Here is a 19,236-nt window from a genome sequence, read left to right as displayed (position 1 = left end):
CTTCAACCAGTCAGACCACAAGAGGCGTGATCAACAGGCAATGACCCATCATTTCTCTATCCGTCATCATGTTAAACCCGCATAGCACACCAGGTGGAGAAGCCAGTCTGCAAATGGGTACCGCAAAAGTGTAACAGGAGCAGTAGAAATTAATTTGCAGGGCTAAATCAAATCACTGGCAGATCAGGCTGGGTTTACGCAGTCTAAATTCAAAGTGCTTTACATAGAAATGAATTAAAATAGTGATAACATATGCATGGGAGATTAAGATGCATAATATACCAAATGTAGTGATGGGAATAATGACTTGTATACTTTATTTCTTTTGTCCATTTTAGACATTCGACTAAATATAAATACATTTGTAACTACATGTCAACTAATTACATGTCAGAGTATTAGTACAGGGGTTTTCAAACTTTATGATGTCAAGGACCCCCAATTATGATGAACCTTAATGAGGGACCCCCTTCTTAAAATCTGCACAGTGTCTCCCTCTATAGCTTGGAGCATGAATGATAAGATGTTGTAGTCCATCTTTAACTTGAGTTTAACATTTTAGCTAAACAAATAAATAAAATAATATATATATGGTTTTTAAAAAAATTGCCACTGGAGTTACTAAAGCTAAAAACATTTAATACAAAAGTCAATGTTCAGAGCAAAATTAGGTTGTTAAAAAAAGTTAATTTATTTTTATTTATTTACTAATTTTATTGGTAAATTTATTTTAGTGTGGCATTATAAGTACAACATATTGTTTCCAAACTAAAACTGGCTATATTTAATGTTGGATGTATAACCCTGAAGAACTTTTTCTTTAAAATGATTTGTATAAGCAACTTTCACAATAAATGCATGTAAACAAGCTTTCATACTGGGTTAAGAATTCTGCCTTAAAGTCCCAGTGAGTGAGATAAAGGGAGAAAAACTCACTATAAAAGGTACAAGACAAACATACAGTTCTGGAAAGTATGTTTATGGCAAGAAAGGAGAGAAACATTTAGAAAATGAAACAGTTTATCCATTTTTGCTTTGTCTTTTTATTCCCTGACATTTTCTGGGGACCCCTTAGAACCTTCTGGAGGACCCCTGGAAGTTTGAAAACCCTTGTATTAGTAGACCATTAGTTTAGGGTTAGTTGTTAGGGTTCAGGTTAGTAGGTTTACATGTAGCAGTAAAGGTACTTATAGATCAGTAAAATGTATGTTGAGGGACAAAAATGTTAGCAGATGTTAAAGGGATAGTTCACCCAAAAATAAAAAAAATTAGCCCATGATTTACACACCCTCAAGTCATGACATTCTTCTTTCAGACAAATAAAATCAGAGTTATATTAAAGTATTATAGTATTAAAGTATTATAAGTTAAAGTATATATAAGTAACCATATATAAGTTTTATAATGGCAGTGAATGGCTGTTTCTGAAGTGCGTTCCAGCATATGACGTAGGAGGAAGCTGGTGAGAATATGTTAGTTTTTGCGAGAACCAAGCTTTGTTTTACTCTATCCTCTGCACTTCAGAGTTTGTCACCGGAAATTACACTACACCTGCGTCCTACACTGAAACGCCAGTCTTTCTTGAACGTGCGTATGACAGTTAGTTTGTAAAGTTTTAAATATGGATATTTTTCTTACATAAAAATATATTTTACGCTTCAGAAGCCCTTTATTGACCCCACAAAGCCATACTTTGGATGCACTTTTATAGACCACAAAACAGAATTTGCCATTCACTGCAATTATAAAGCTTGCCATTTTTTAATATAACTCTGATTGTATGCGTCTGAAAGAAGAATGTCACACACCCAGGATGACTTGAGGGTGAGTAAATCATGGGGTAAATTTCATTTTTGGGTGAATTATCCCTTTAAGAAGACAGTCTACTAAAACTCTAATGAGAGTGAGCTGACATATTGCAGAGTTAATATGTCGAAAGAGGACCATCAAAATAAAGTGTAAACAATGACTCATTTCATATTTGCCTCTCGCCTCCCGTATGTGAGTTTCATCTGGTCTCATTCCAACTGAAGGATGTAATCAGCGTCATCATAGTTAATTTAAACTAAAACCTTAAAAAAAAGATAGTTACTTGAAATAAAATAAACTTTTTCTTTAAATTAATTTTAAAATTAAATTTTTTATTAAAAATTAAAATGAAAACAGAAAATATATACAACATATTAATAAAAACTATAATAGTATCTCAATGATACTGAAATAACACTGAATGTAAGCCAGCTTCTCTAAACCTTTCAGGATGTCTCACAGGACCAGAAGATGTCATGAGCGGGGTCCTGGGAACGGTGGAAAAGGACCAGGAGTGCTTCGTACGTCCTCAGCGCATTCCTGCCTTCGTTGCAAACATACACACACACAGACACACACACTATGCCCACACACACAGGGGGAGAAGAAAGCTACCTGCCAGCGGAGCCCCTTTATCTCGCACGTGTCTGTTAACGACAAGAAGCTGGCAGATAGGAGAGCTTCACAGACAGGGTAGCAAGTGACAGGCTCCGAACACAGCCTTGTATGGAAGTGGCTGAAGGAGAGGAGAACGATAAGCAACAACCCAACTATGCTGTCCATGTTTAGAGGCGCTCACTGGGCCCACCAGGCCAGAAACAATGCCCGTTTCTGTTAAATTTAGACAGGTTATCGGCCACAGCTCCTCTTCCTAGACAGTCTCTCACAGCACCACAGGGAATACGGAGGTGAGTCCATATGGGATTGATTACTTCAAGGATCTTAGCATTATGTTATTGGATGAATGACTTATTAGATGGCATACCACTTAAAGTGACATAATTTGCATGAATAAGTTTCAGTTTTGCGATCATAATGGTTTATTTTGATTGTTGCTGAGTGTAATGTTCAATTATCAAAAATGTCTGACTTATGCCAAGTAATTGCTACTGTGTTAACAACAAAAAAGGAAGCAGGCATATTTTATGATGACGTTGATATTTTCTTGTAGAAAGAATTATATGAAAAAAAATTAAACAGTCACCAAGTGCTAAATGAAAGTAAAATCTGCCTTTTTGTAAATAAAATGTTACCTGCCATGTGGCTTCGCCAATGTAAAAAATATTACGTTTTAAAAAGAGTTTAAAAAAAAAAAAGTTTTAGTTCAAAAGAAAAAAATTAGAGGTTTATTTAAAGGAAATGTGTTTCTTCAGAACTCCATGTGGCAATACATTGATTATTTCTCACATTAACCTCCCCAAAAAAAGAAAAAAGGAATAGAATCTGAAGAGATTGTATAGTTTTACGAATAAATAAATATTTTATTAATAATTAACAAAAAAAAATCATTATCGCTTTTTTAACCTGCATGGAAGTTAAATTATTTTAGCGGTGATAATGTTTTGATTCAAACTTCATTTGCACTGACTTTGCATTTAAGTGCATGCGAGTTGCTTAGCCAAAGCAAACAAAGAAAAATTGAGTGAAAAAGGAAAAAACAGCAGGATGCAACTTCGTCGCAGCTAATGTATAGATTCAGAAACATTTCTACCAAAACTTACTCTCAGACTTTCAGCCCAGTAAATTGCTACAGCTCATCCATGCCAGTTCTGACCTCATGCCAATGAGGTGAGAAAGTTGGGAACAGTCTAGCTCTTCCATGACATGACAGTACATTGACAGACTGCCCGTGAGCAAATGACAACATGTTGTTGCTTATTTATTTATTTTACGGTGGAAAGGTTTTGTTTGCCAGGTCAGGCGTAAGAGTCAGGCATGTCTGTGGAACTGCAAGCACAAATCGTCATCTTACAGAGAGAATAACACACCTCACTGAGTCAACGGTGAGCTCACTCCGTCTCAAGGCCTCCTCTCCTCGTCTCACAGCACAGCTGTGGAGCTATGCGAGGTGAAAGCTGCCCGCAACAGCAAAATAAGCCTCAAGATGTAAAGTTCATGCCAAACTGGATTCGGACATTTTGTGTTCACTTCTGCAAAAGGACACATTTTGAGATGAGCTGAGGCTGAAAGACCATGTGAAATGCAGAGTAATCATTGGCATCTTTCTACAAATACATGTAATGAATTGTTCTTATGTATTTCTGGGAAATGTGCCATTTAGGTAAAGCTTCAAAGTTGGCATGAAATGAAAGTTGTGATTGTCTTTTATTCACTATTGGGACACATCCAAGTAAAACGTCTTCTCAAGCAAGAAAAATGTAATAAGACACATGCACGTTTTTGGTGGTCATCGTTGTGCAATTCCTCATGTGTACTAATATACCTAGCTGATATACATCAATTATTTGCGCTTAGATGCTTTGGATGATGCAGAATGTAATCTTGCACGTGTGCATTTACCCACAATATGTGTCAGTAGTCAACCCACAAAATCAATTACACACACTATGATACTCAGCCTTGTGTAAAAAATGTAAGACAACCTTTACAACACTGTATGCATGAATATATTTGCATTTTCATTGCTTTGTTTCTGCATTGCTTCTGTCTAGGGAGCCGTCGGCAAGGCACAATAAGAAACATGATTCAAATTAATGGAGGCCCTTCAGGTCATATTGGTCTAACGCAGGGAGACACATCACGACAGATATCACGTCACTGGCAAATGTGACCTGGCATGGCATACCACTGACTCAAGATAGGGCACAAAAGTGTCTTTTCTGCAGTAGGAGTGAGGAACACAGCATAGCATGGCTCAGTACTGATACATTTCTTTTGAATGTTAACTGCACATGCATCCTAAAGTAAATATTGCAGCATAGAACATCTTACAAAATCACTGATGATATATGATCATATGATCAGACAAATTGCATATTATTTATATATAATAAATGTATAATACTAAGATAGTCTAATATTTACAGAATTTATTGTGGTTGGTTGTGAAACTTTATATGATTATTAAGATAATCTTTATTTATTTTTTTCCTGTTCCATTTTCTATATTGATCTTTTGGGAAAATGAATTAAAGCATAGTAAAAACATAGCTAAATGCTATCTTATCAATTGCTGAAGTTTCCCCAGCTATTGGTAGCAAGAAGTTTTTCTTGAGTCATAAAGACAGACAGTCTGACAGAGTTTCAGGCTTCATAAAGCTAAAACGAAACAGTAGTGTTTAAGCCTATATCATCTATCTATTATATTAAATTAAATTATAATTTAGCAGCTTTTGGAAAAATTACAGTGTCCACGATATCTAGCTAATTGACGCAACGATTTGTTTACCTGAAAGTAATCGCGTTTGAGTTTTCTCTTTCTCCTATATCGCTCGGGGAGGGCGTACATTCATTCAGGGATTTGGAAATGTAAAACTTTGGATGAGGAGACGATTGATTAGGCTACAGAAATCTTTGTGTGAGACAGGGCGAAATATTTGCTAAAGCACACACAAAACACGTTAGCAGCAAACAGCTACCCAGGCCTAGGACGCATGCATCCAGTAGCCTAGGCTTGGCAACAGCCTTCAACGCCTACCAATAAGCTACCATAGCAATCAGCAACGCCCTATAATAACCATCACTTAAAAATGTAGTTTTTTTTTAAATGATGTTTTATTGTTAAGAGTGTTGTTTTTATTTATTTAACGTTGTAGCCTAATTAATATTGCTTTTATTTATTTAACGTTGGTTTAATTTGACCTGAGTTGAATTTTCAATAAACTATATTCGATATACATTTATGTTAATTAATCAACTATGTTAAAATATGCCATCTAAAATGCAATCACTGCAAACCAAATCAAGGGGACAAAGGTTGCTTACATGTCATTTCTGACTTATATTATAGATAGTATTGAGCTGTGTGTGCTCTCAGTGTCAGTGTTATCAGCTCATGGGAGTCTGGCATGAAGCCACTGCACTTTCCAGCCATCCGAACACAGTCTCCCCTCCTCCGGTCAGAAATGCGAATCCGTACGGAAATCGGAAAATATGCTTGCAGCACTTAGGAAAAGTAGCCTACAACTCTCCCTCCGCACACTCTCCATGTGCAGCTCCGAATCTAAATGAATCTAAATCGCGTGTCTCACGCACAGCTCTCGTTACCGGAATGATTCTACTACTGGAGGATGAGCGTGAACGGTCGCGGTATTTTGCAAATGAGCGCTGCCGGTAAACGGTCCGGTTGACTGGTTGTTTGGTCGGAATCTCCGAGCGTCAAAATACCACAGCTGTAACTATATGTGGCGTCTTTCACATCACCACAGCATTTCGCTTTAAAAGGTACATCTTAATGTATTCGGACTTTACTATGTTTACAATGTTTTAGACTGTCTGCAGGTGTATGTAGCTAAATATTGTGAATGTGTTTTATAGTATTATGGATGAAAAATGAGTGTAATTTCATAGTAATATGTTTTTTTCTTGAGCACACAGAGATGAGATGAAAATGCCTAGAGCAAGTTCAAAGCCAGTTATTTAGATCTTTTGCACATCTTTCCATTCAGAAAACCTCCTCTGTTTTATAAAGTGCTTTCTGCAGTCTATTGCTCATTTATGTAAACCTTTTTTGTTATATGCTTACTTATTTAAAATGGTGTACTGGTTTGAGATGGTCCCACATCCTGGACAAACTGGTGTTCAGGTTTAGTAAGCTGGTCTCCCAGTCTGACCAGCTAAAAAAATCTATAATCCTAGCCAGCAGACCATCTTGACCAGGACGGGGGACCAACTAAGACCAACATATCGTTCTTAGGCTGGATTAAGCTGTTTTTTCTCTGAGTATACTCAGAGTATACCCCTATAGTATATTCTCTGAGAATACCCCTATAGGGTTTATAATAAAATGAAGCTTAATATGCATATAATTAAAAATTGAATGTGTTTTTGTTTGATGCAAAACAGCTGTTGTGTAAATGTGTGTATTGTTTGAATTATATCTGCTTGTCTACACCATCATCAAAGCTTTTAAAATACAAAAAGATAATTAACAGACACTCTATTCTTACTACTCATTAAAAAACAGGGAAAAAAGAGTACAGGCCACCGGTAATCTCAGCTTCACTTATATTCAGTACTAAAGCACAACACGTGATTGGTTTTTATAATACAGTTTTGTGGTATATTTCAGACCAAAAAAAAAAAGACCAATTAGTTTGTATTCCAAGCAGCTTGCAAGTCTAAAAACCGGTCTGGAACATATAAGTGGAGTTGAGTGACAGAGGTTACACCCCCCGACTCAACACTTTCTGCGATCACTCTTGGCCAACTCTTTTGCAGGTTTTCCATTTCCTCGCTGTGTTTTCCCCATTCTGAGCGAACATGAAGCGAGAGAAAACACTGATGTTCTGACTTTAAAACAAAAACGGTTTCTCCCTTCAGCAATTTCCACTTACACTCAGCACTGCTCGCATACTCAGGTCTGGAATTTTGTGAACAAGCATGCATTGCATACAAATGGTAAAACTTCCTAGTGCTGTTGTTACTGTTAATATCAGCTCTCTCTGAACTTTGCTCGGCCAATTGAATTTGAGCATTAGAACTAACTGTTGTTTATTTATTTATTTATTTTTTATTCTGGTCAACCATTTTGCTGTTGTATAATTCTTAACAATTCTCCACACTTTTTCTTCCTTCACAGGCTACAGGAGAGCAGGAACAAAATACCTCACTAGGAACATGGGCCAATCTGGGACTTCATACAGTTTTTCTCTCGCTCTAAACCTCAGCATCTTCCTCTTAGTTTTCTCTTATGAGCTTATGCCAGCCACTGCTGGCGGCACTAAAACAAGCTTAGATGTAGATACTTCTCCTAATGAAACTTCACACGAGACTTGTGGCGGTAGTTTTGAGTGCAAAGAGGGAGTGATCTTGCCGATATGGATGCCGGAGAACCCGTCTTTTGGGGATAAGTTGGCCAGAGCCACTGTGTACTTTGTTAGTTTGTTCTACATGTTTCTGGGGGTATCCATCATTGCAGACCGCTTTATGGCTTCCATTGAGGTCATCACATCCCAGGAGAAAGAGATCACCATCAAGAAGCCAAACGGAGAAACCACAACCACTACTGTTCGTGTTTGGAATGAAACCGTCTCAAATCTTACTCTCATGGCTCTGGGTTCATCAGCCCCCGAGATTCTGCTCTCCGTGGTTGAAGTTTGTGGACACAACTTTGATGCAGGCGAGCTGGGCCCAAACACCATTGTTGGAAGTGCAGCTTTCAATATGTTTGTCATCATCGGTCTCTGTGTCTCTGTGATACCAGAAGGAGAGCATCGGAAGGTCAAGCACCTGCGGGTGTTTTTTGTCACAGCCTCTTGGAGTATCTTCGCATATACATGGCTTTATCTGATCTTGGCGGTGATTTCCCCAGGTATCGTGGAAGTCTGGGAGGGACTGCTTACTCTTTTCTTCTTTCCAATTTGTGTCCTTTTTGCTTGGGTTGCAGACCGTAGACTTCTATTCTACAAGTATGTCTACAAGCGTTACAGAGTTGGAAAACAAAGGGGGATGATCATCGAGACCGAAGGTGAGCCGGAGCTTCAGTCAAAGGCAGATATAGAAATGGACGGCGGGATGCTTAACTCTCACGGCGAGGAGTTCTTAGACGGAACAGTTGATATTGAAGATAAAGACATGGATGAGGATGAGGCCAGAAGAGAAATGGCAAGGATTTTGAAGGAAATGAAACAGAAACATCCAGAAAAAGAGATGGAGCAGCTGGTTGAGCTTGCCAACTACCACGTCCTCAGCCAGCAGCAGAAGAGTCGTGCATTCTATCGCTGCCAGGCCACTAGACTTATGACTGGGGCGGGTAATATACTAAAAAAACATGCTGCAGACCAAGCCAGGAAAGCACTTGGTATCCATGAACTTCGTTCAGAAGTCTCAGATAATGATATTTCCTCCAAAATCTTCTTTGACCCTGGCACATATCAGTGTCTTGAGAACTGCGGAACTGTGGCTTTGAATGTGGTACGACGTGGAGGCGACTTAACTAGCACTGTGTCGGTGGAGTACCGCACAGAGGATGGCACTGCCAACGCAGGGTCTGATTACCAGTTCACAGAGGGTATTATAGTCTTCAAACCAGGTGAAATCGAAAAGGAGATAAGAGTGGACATCATTGACGATGACATTTTTGAAGAAGACGAACACTTCCTGGTTCATCTCAGCAACGTCAAGGTCATGTCTGATGGAACCGGCAACGGGAACCCAGGTGCCAATCATGTGGACTCATTAGCCGGTCTTGGCCTTCCTTCAACAGCTACTGTGACTATCTTTGATGATGACCATGCTGGCATCTTCACATTTGAGGAACCGATTGTTCATGTCAGTGAAAGCGTTGGTACGATGGAGGTGAAGGTGGCACGTACCTCTGGAGCCCGTGGAGTAGTGGTAATCCCCTATAAAACAACTGAAGGCACAGCAAAAGGTGGAGGAGAGGACTTTGAAGATACTCATGGTGTCTTGGAGTTCCAGAACGATGAGATATCGTAAGTGTATTTTTTCTTTTAATTAACTATTCAGTTAGAATGTGTTGCATCAGAGTGCAAAATGACAAAAATATAATGGATATTACTTTCAATATCATTTTATTTCACAATTCAAAGGGGAATCAACATAATCGTGTATTGTTGAAAACCCTAGTAAGTGTTTCACACTAAGGATGGCCCACTTGTCTTGAGTCAGTTTTGGTCCAAATGACCTAAATGTCACTTGTCCTATTGGGTTAGCACTATTACATTTTTTAATTTTGTAAATGGATTTTATGGCTTTCAAAGTTAAATATTTATTTTTCTGTCACATGGAGATGCTTCTAAATTCTCATTGTCAGAATTTTTTTTTTTAATGTGTCAAATAGGTAAATTATCCAGCTGGCTGATGTTTTTTTGTTTTTGTTTTTTGCTGTCTTGGTGTTTTTTTGGTAACACTTTACAATAAGGTTCATAGTTAACTACATTAGTTAACATGAACTAATAATGAACTGCACCTATAAAGCATTTATTTATCTCTGTTAATGTTAATTTCAACATTTACTTTGTATTTGTATTAACAAAGATTAACTTTATGCTGAACACCTGCTGTTCATGGATAGTTCATGTTAACTAATGTTAACTAATACAACATTATTGTAAAGTGTTACCATTTTTTTGTATAATTCATAAACTGTAGAATCTCCTGCTATTATTATACATTTCCTATATAAAGAAAATTTAACATTTTATGGCCTGACCAGGCATGCTGACAAATCTTTACTGCTGAGCGCTAAATAGTGTAATTAAAAAAGATACTTTCATCAAAGTCTCCAAACCATCCAGATGATTTTATCTCCTCAGTTCTTTATTTTCCACAATATGTTTTTCCCCTTGCTATATCTGTTGGCTGTACATTTTCTTTTGGAGCTCTCCTGGTGCTTTCTTTTCACCCTCTCATTTCCTTACTAGCTTTGCTCACACTAATGTTTCCATTTTGCTCAGTTTATTTCAGAATCTCACATTAATAAAAATGTTTTATATATAGCAGCTACTCCCAGATCTCCTTAAACCGTGGCTTTGACATTGTTATACCATTGCATATGGCAAAAGTGTGATTCAAGGAAGTGCATTGATATGGTTAGATTTGTATATTGTTATTTTATCGATAGTTTCTTGCAGTAGCATCTATTTCCACCTCAAATCCACCTTAAAGTGGCATGCAAAACCATTTAGCTGGATCAGAAGAGAGTAAGAGTACTTTTATTGCTTGAGGTGATTAAGTTCCTCCAATAACAGACCTTTGACACACAATAAAGGCTTTGACAAATGTAGTCCTGAACTGAATGAAAAAGCATCTGGTTTGAAGTGAATGAGCTAAGTAGAAGCTTTCCACAAGTCGGATCTGCTTAATCTGTGTAAAGGCATGCCGCAGAATGTCTTGGAGCTCCAGAACTGCTCATTTGGGTGACTAATTACATTTCCATAACTGTTGCGATGCTCGACTTGAGCTTGAGCTCCATCGCTAGGGCTTCTGGCAGAGAACAGGCTCTCCTCACCGATCTCCTCCTCTTCTGACACTTCTGGCACTCAGCCTCAGATCATTTATTGGTATGATCACATACTTGACAAGGTGGCCTGAACCCCAGATATTTTCCATGACAGGGAGGATGTAATGATAACAGATTTACTCAAGTCAAAGATAAACAGCTCGGAATTTGCTCCAAGATCTTGAAATGGAAAAGCTCCCTTACTTGTGCTTATTTTAAGCTGATTAATGGGAAGACATGCACAAATGTAAACAGAGTTAAACGCATTGCTTTGAAGTAAGCAACCTACACCACGCTGATCTGGCCATGCGTACAGATGAAGTTCCATTTATGGGCATCTCGACTCCGGACCCTAGATCCTATTTGGAGACAACTGCTGTCCGTGGAGGATTTTATATGGGGCTACTTCAAATCGACATCCTTTACATGTAATTTAGGGTTTTTTAGAGGTTAAAATAGGCCAGATGATTAAGTACATCCCATATTGAATATTATAGATTTGGCACTAAGGATGTCAAAAGAGAAGCGAGATGAATTAGGACCCTAAGACATCTCAGTGGTGGTATAGTCAATTCATTTGAGTTCACTGAAGTAGCCTTATTGTCTCTTACTTGCTTTAATTATTATTAGAGTACATCTATAACTGGCCTCTGATCACATGGGCACAAACGGGTCTTGCAGTATAAACACTAGATTAAATTTGGATCCCTGTTATTGATGTATTAGCATTGAGTGTTTCATCCTGATGGGGGGCTGTCAAAAACATGAGCAATCCGTCTGTGTCCTCTTAGGCTTTTGTCATGGAGAGTAATGAATATAATGTTTATCATTAGCAAGTTTTAAATGGTAATCTTGAGGTTTTTTTTTTTACATTTTTCTCAACATGCAGAGTAACAAGCAAGACATGAGTGTATTGCCGATGAGCTTGTTAAAAGAGAATGAAACTTAGACATGGGAAAAAGAAGGGAGAACATAGAAATAGTATGTCAGGCATGTTTATCTTGGCGTATGCGAGACTGGACTTTACATTAACACTGTACATGGAGGGGACAAAGTCTCTAGGGGGAGGGAATTTCCATCAATAGTTGGAGAATTCCGTATAGTATTTACATTCTTGCAGTCTCTCAAAATAGTCAGAAAAACACATTTATTTTGCATTCACCCAAAATATTTTTCCTTATTCACAGGCAGAGATTGTTTTGATTTGGTTCATTTTGTGATTGGCCAAAAAAAATGTTCCCCGTCTACAGTCTTTCACATATTTTGAGTTGTTTTACTGAGCTCAAGGCTGCTGCAAAGATGGCTGTGAGAATTCCGTGATATCTGTCAGGTAATAAGGATTTTTAAAGTGTGCCCTTGAAACACTTCCAGGATCTTTAGTCTAATTAAGATAACAGTCAAATGCTTAGTTAGGGTCTTCAATAAGACACTGCGACATGACCTTTGTTATAAGGACACACTATGTCCATGTGCCCTCATGCACAGTTGCCAGAGTCCTTGCCTCTGCCCACGGCTAATTAGATGACTCGTCCAGTGGTCATGTGACACTGACAGTGAACCTTGGGCAGTGCATCTCACATGAGCACTCTGCAACAAAAACATGTGGTGCATCTGATGAGTTGAGAAACATGTTACACAAAAAATTGTTCAAATGACTTAATTGACTTAATAACTTTTTCATGCAATTAAATTAAGCCTTGTAGACAAAAAAATTAAATACTTTTACTAATTACTTAAAGGGATAGTTCACCCAAAAATGAAATTTGATGTTTATCTACTACCCCCAGGACATCCAAGATGTATGTGTATTTGTTTCTTTAGTAGAACACAAATGAAGATTTTTATATCCAACCGTTGCCTTATAATGCATGTCAATGGGTTTTTTGAGCCACAATGAGAGTAAAAATTCTCATTAGTGCCAGCACGGATGGTGCGGATCAGTCGAATGAAGCATCTATGTACACATATCTATGATCGCGCCGGATTTTGACCTTCTCCAGCAGAAGTAATGGGGTTGGTAATACTAGATGAGATTCGCCTGCTATGAGGTAAAAAAATATCATAAATGCTGTTTGGTAGAAACCGATCGTTTCGTGTTTTAAGACATCAATGTATCATCACAAGCCACAGGGTCTAATATGGATTCGTTTTTTACTCTCATAGTGGCTCTCATAGGAAAAAAACAATTGACATGAATTACATGGGAACGGTTGGATTAAAAAAAATCGTCATTTGTGTTCTACTAAAGAAACAAACTCACCTACAGCTTGAATGCCCTGGGGGTAAGCAGATAAACATCACATTTTCATTTTTGGGTGAACTATCCCTTTAATATGGTTTAGTCTCTTGTTCAAACTTAAATTAATAAATTAATAAATTAAACATAATATCAATTTTCATCTTAGTACTTTATTTGATTATTTTATTTTATATAAATAATTTTCCGACTAGATGCAATGAAAATTACCTATGCTTCTCTGATAATATTTGTATTCATTCTTATATAATTTATTTTATACAGTTATATAAAAATAAATACTGTCAATTATTTTCTGCCATAAATTTGTGTTTCGGTACATCTGGTTACAGAAAAAAAATCCACACGGTGTCCCAATGTGAATAGATTAGGTAAACATCCAATTAACAAATTCAAGTTTATTGCATGTCATTGACAATTGTGTTTTATTAGCCCATTTTAGTTAACTAAACTGAACAAGGGGCAAAAATCAAAAAAATTAATGGTCAAGTACTATGTCCTGATTCTACAAGAGAAGGAAAGATGCTCCCGGGTTTATTGTTATGTTTTTGGAGTGTGTGTGTGTGTCCCCAGTCGAGGAGGAGAGGGCACACTTCTGTCGCTAGAGTCTTCTGCCAGCTCAGAGCTGCCCAGACAAACAGGCTGTCAGTTGATTTCATGTGACTCGTTGCACAAAGCAAAGATAGTCAGCAGCAGTGCACCATTAAATCACTGCTCCCATCTCTGCTGGGTATATTAATCATATTAGGTAACCCCTCTCAGCCAGTTATTATCTTATGATCATCTATGACTAATTCAAATTATTTCCAGAGGTGCCTGCCGAACGTTTGTGGCTTTGTGTTGTACAGTACGTGCGTTTCCTAAATTTTCATTAGGAGAGCAGCCCTTTTTCCAGAAACGGCTTGATGATATGTTTACAATACAGTCTTTTGAATATGTGGCCTGTGGGGAAGTGCAGAGGTCGGGTTGTGTAGCTTTACGTGATGTTCATGGCATTAATGCATTAATTTCTTAAGACACCATACTGGAGAGAATGTTCTTCCTCTTGAGGGAGGTCATGAAAATTGAATTAAAAATGGAAATATGTTTTCGGTTTGATGACATGAATCAGCAGTTGGCTCACAGAGAGCAAGCCACCATCAGAATAACCCTCGGTGTCCCTCAAAGGCAAGTCTGTTCTTAAAGGATCGTGATGATTCTCAGCATTACTTCTGCTTGTTTAGTTTAGTTTATTCATTCATGATGAAATCTGTACACACTGAGTGAGTGATGGAGCTTGTTTAGAGGTCAGAGAGTATTACGTTTAACTTCAAATGAAGATTTCTTGTTTACTTCATAAAATCTAGCACACAGTTTGTGTTACCCTTTTTTTTTAAACTGCTGATGCCAATAATGATATCTAGTGACATGCAGAGATAAATTTGATTGGGCTATTCAGTGTAATCTATCTTTGAATAATGGGAATTATTTGATTTGATTTTTGTATTTCTGCTTATTTTAATTACAATTGCAATATTTACTGAGAATTCACTACACACAATACATGTACAGTTTGTAATTAACAGTCGAAAGATCCCGGCCAGGCCACTATATATCACTCCATCACTATTACCCTTCACATACAATAACAAATATAGGGTTTAAAATTAGATCTGTAGAAAATCTCTGGAAAATTTCATGCTGTAGATTCAAAGAGACTGTTAACAGTTATGTTGCTGTCAGCATTGTTTTGGGTCTAAAAATGATTTTCCTGACAGGTTATGATTCAATTTTTCTAAGTCAGACCAACTTTCAACCAGAAAACTCACTGCAAGAAGTTCCATACATACTTTTAATCTGCTCTCCCTCTCTCTCGCTCTCTCTCTTCCTTCCTCTCTCAGCTTACTTTAAGGTTCTCCTCTTTTTGCCTCATGCTTATTTTGAACACTTGCATAAACTCCATGATGTATTTTCCATGACTTCAGCCTAACAGCAACACGAGGGCAGGCAGGAAGATGGGAAATATCCTCCTACAAACCTTGGGAAAATGGATCACAATGACAGACAGCTATGTTTTCTTGCATGTTTTACTGTAGAGAGGAAAAACTGCTTAAAATTAAATATATGTAGAAGGAGAGGAGGAGAACGAACCGCCGTAACCTTTATTGCATAGTGTGCAGAGGCCGAGATCTGCTCTTTGGCTCTGATAAATGTCCTAGAAGCTTCACACAGCAAATCAAACGACACCCACACAGTGTTGGGGGGTAACATACTAAAAGTAGCAAGGCTAATGTAGCGAACTACGTTTTCATTATGCGTGACAGTAGCTGAGTTGTTTTTAAACCAGTGTAGCTTTGCCAGTAACAAGCTCCTTTTTCCAGTGTAGTTTTATGAAATGCTACCTCGTTGGTTTTAATGTCACGTTCTATCGCGCGCACAGTTTTATAGTCAAGTGAACTGCTTCAAATGCACACTCCTGTCCTCCCTCTCATGCAGCATTCCTTTCAGTGAATCGGTTTTTTTTCATTCATTGATTCCTTTAAATTAATTAATTTAAAGCAATTACAATAACTGGGTAATAACTACACTGTAAAAAAATATTTAGAAAAAAAGTTACCTGGTTGCCTTAAAATTTTGAGTTCATTGAAATTAACATTTTGAGTTAATACAATGAACATTTTTTGAGATTCGACAACCTTAAAAATATTTAAAATATTATTAAAAGATTTTGTAATCATTTGGGGTAATTGTGTGTGTTTTATTTCTTATGACGCAGTGAAACATGCCAAATAGTGCTATTTTCATGATTTATAATTTTTTTTTTATGTTCAGATACAATAATATTTTGAGTTTCTATTTATTAAACAAATTTCCTTCATTGTATCAACTAAAAAAATTTTTTTCAATAAACTCAAAATTTTAAGGCAACCAGGTTACTTACTTTTTTAAGTTAAACCAACAAAAACCAACATTTTTTTACAGTGTAATTCTGAACCTACTCCTTAACCTATTACCTTATATTACCAGTGTGTACACATACTGTAAAATAAAGTCTAACTATTTTTTTTAAATAAAGTAAAATAGAGTAATTTCACTTATTCTTATTTTGTTTTATGCTGCTGTCCTTCAGCCTGCTAAAATTTTTTTTTCCAGTTTTTCAACATTTTATTTAGTGCAAATATATTCAAGTTCATTCATTTGAGAGAGCTGTTTAAACATCTTTACTGATTTTGTTATTATTTTGTGAACTGTTATTATAGCAGAATATTTAGCTGCTTGTCACTTTTTCTACTCTGTTTACTAATCAATTTTTACTTGTTTTTTTTATTTATTTTTTATACGATTTATGCCAATATATAAATTGCTTAATCACTTTATCGTGGTTAAAGTTTCTGTTTACATAATATATGTGTTTATACAGTGTATAATTATTATATATACTTGAACGCACACACATACATATTTTATATACATTTTATATAATGTTTTCCTTATATGTACATGTATGTGTGTGTATTTATACACACATATTTATTACACGGTACACACACAACATACAATAAATATTTACAAAGAAAGAAACCAGTCTAGGGACTTGCACATTTCACTACCTTTGTAAATATGGTTAAGTGACAAACTTGAAAATATATATTTCTTAAAAAGGGAATAGCATGACTGAAAGGGTAGTCTAATTACTTTATATTGTAGGCCTACTGTAAGTAGCTTGTAGTTTCGTAAAATTTTGAAGTACACGCACAGCAGCAGATCTGCCACTTCAAATTCTGTTCATTTAGTTGACTCCCATTACATAATATAATGGCTAACCCTTTTTTCTGCTTCTCTCTTTTAACTTCAAAACCTGAAAACCTGCAATGAGGCTAATGAATGAAGCCTGCCGTGGTGCACATACCTTTACCATCCTCTCATCGGCAATCTGAATGACAGATTGTGTTTTCATGCTCATTCGCTCAGCGTCTGTCAGGCTTCCTGCCCGATATTTTTTTTATGCATTTCTCGGAGGGGTGGGGGAAGATGTGTGGCTTTAATTATCATCTCTCGTTATTGTCACTGTCGCCATTCTCGTCACAGACCTTGCCAGTTTGTTGTGGAGGAGCACAGATTGCATTTAAGTAGTCCGAAATAATACCCTCTCAAGTGTATCCAGGAATAGGTCTTGTTTTCTGAAGTGCTGTTATTTCCATTGCGCTTCCTCTATGTCTCTCCTGATCTGTTCTACGCCAGTTTTGTCCATGGACAACATCAACTCAGCAGTAAGAATTCAAGAGGGAAATGGATTTTTCCAGATAAATCTCCCTTTTAACGGCACAAGCTGCTTGCCTTTCTTTGGGATGCAAAGTTTTCTCAAGGCTTGTCAAAATCTATTGTGTCCTTTAGTAAAATTTAGTACCATGATATAGCTTGGCAATATATCAAATATTTATATGTGCAATAATTTATTATTGAGATTATTAAGTATTACTGCTCATTGGGCTATTCAACAGACTTGTATGGATGATTTGATGACTAGAAATAATCCATAAAATGCAGTGTTTATTTTAAAAGGAAATCCTATGTAATATTATAAATGTCTTTACTATCATTTTGAACAATTTAAAGCATCCTGGATAGATTATTTATAGATCAATAAATATATTTAAGGTGTCATGAACTGGCTTTAAAAAAAAAGTCAACTTAGAGGTCAACTTATAACGTTCGCGTGGTTTTTACATTCAAAAACATAATAATGAATAAGTAATAGGCTATTTTCTACACTGGTTTTGAGGCTCTCTCCTGAACGCTGGGTTTTGATGGGCGTGCCGCATTGGAGACTTGGAAGTAAACGCATACGACTTTGATTGGATAATATTTGCATAATATATGAGCTTCTGCTCAGTTCACATGAGGGAGGGATTGTTTTGAAAGCGGAATGATTCTCTCACAGGGCTCGCAAAATGTCTTTATCAAACAAACACAATGATTTATCTCTCATCCACCCGTGATTGATTGGAATATTATTTTTGTATTAGCCTTCTTGGCCCGCCCGAACCGCACGTGCGTGCACCCTTTAAATATCAAGTCAAGAGAGTGAACAACACAGATCAAAAAAGGAATGTTTTTCACTATTTAAGATTCACCGGCCTGCCGACAGGCTTTCGCTTTGGTAGCCGCCTGGAAAACACATAGCCCCAGGACGTTGGGCTTTGCGAGCCCTGGCCAATACATGTCCAATTCTAATCAGGAATCGCAGTGAACCAACAAATAAAGGATTCTCCAGCTTGTGACAGCATGCTTAGGTATGTTCTGTTAGACACGTACACATAATCAAAATGATCTGTAACAATGCAATACTATCACATATAAAAAAAACATGTTTTACTCACATAAGTGTGTTGCACAATTCCTGTCGGATCTAATATAAAAGGTCCATCATTGTGTTTTAATATCAACATCTCTGCAAATCCAGACTTGACCTGTATCTTGTTTACAAATGATTCCGCAGTGAAATGCTAATTTAATACATTTTATGGATCATGGACAAATTGATGAACATGCCTAGATTAACTGGATTGTTATTGTGCTTTAAAAATGTTTGTTAAAATGTATAGTTAAAATAATGGTTTAAAATAATTAATGGCAAATGAAAAGGATTTTCAAAGCAAATCGACTATAAAATTGTACGCATGTAGTCCTTTAGAATATTAGCTCCATGGGTCTGTAAATACTATCAAACAATAGTGAACACTGACAGAAATCATTTTCCTGCTGTAAGCCAGAACAATTTAGAGCCTTTCCCCCTCACAAAAAAATAATAATCTGGCAAAAATAATCACATTTGTAAATTCCTATTAGAAGCCAGTGCAGCGGCTTCTCTGCAGTGTCCCTTAGGCCGAAAAATAAATTACTTCTGAGTAAATCCAACGGCTGACAGTTGTCAGGCTGTGATGTATGTGACAGGGGACTTTTTAATGAAGTAAGTTGTTAAGGAACTTTTCCATATATTCCACCCGGGAATGACAACATTCCATCAGAAGCAGTGACAGAATAG

The 19,236-nt window shown here is 36.9% G+C and overlaps 2 protein-coding genes across 4 annotated transcripts in view; one reads left to right on the top strand and one right to left on the bottom strand.

Annotated features, from left to right (window-relative positions):
• tmem178a (transmembrane protein 178a) overlaps positions 1 to 19,236 on the bottom strand; it is an 89,441-nt gene that overhangs the window by 18,533 nt on the left and 51,672 nt on the right. The gene's annotated exons all lie outside the window — the stretch shown is intronic.
• slc8a1a (solute carrier family 8 member 1a) overlaps positions 2,526 to 19,236 on the top strand; it is a 52,520-nt gene continuing 35,809 nt past the window's right edge. The window contains exons 1-2 of one of the 2 annotated variants that reach the window (XM_067431770.1): positions 2,526 to 2,717; positions 7,571 to 9,425. In XM_067431770.1, the coding sequence (XP_067287871.1) occupies positions 7,609 to 9,425 (1,817 nt within the window). In that variant the 5' untranslated portion in view covers positions 2,526 to 2,717; positions 7,571 to 7,608. Of the gene's footprint in view, positions 2,718 to 5,897; positions 6,214 to 7,570; positions 9,426 to 19,236 lie in introns of those variants that run through there. The other variant, XM_067431771.1, reaches the window with a different exon arrangement.

The sequence above is a fragment of the Pseudorasbora parva genome, chromosome 22 (assembly GCF_024679245.1).
Source record: "Pseudorasbora parva isolate DD20220531a chromosome 22, ASM2467924v1, whole genome shotgun sequence".
In the NCBI taxonomy this organism is placed as follows: Eukaryota; Metazoa; Chordata; class Actinopteri; order Cypriniformes; family Gobionidae; genus Pseudorasbora; species Pseudorasbora parva.
This window is presented reverse-complemented; position numbering and strand designations above follow the sequence as displayed.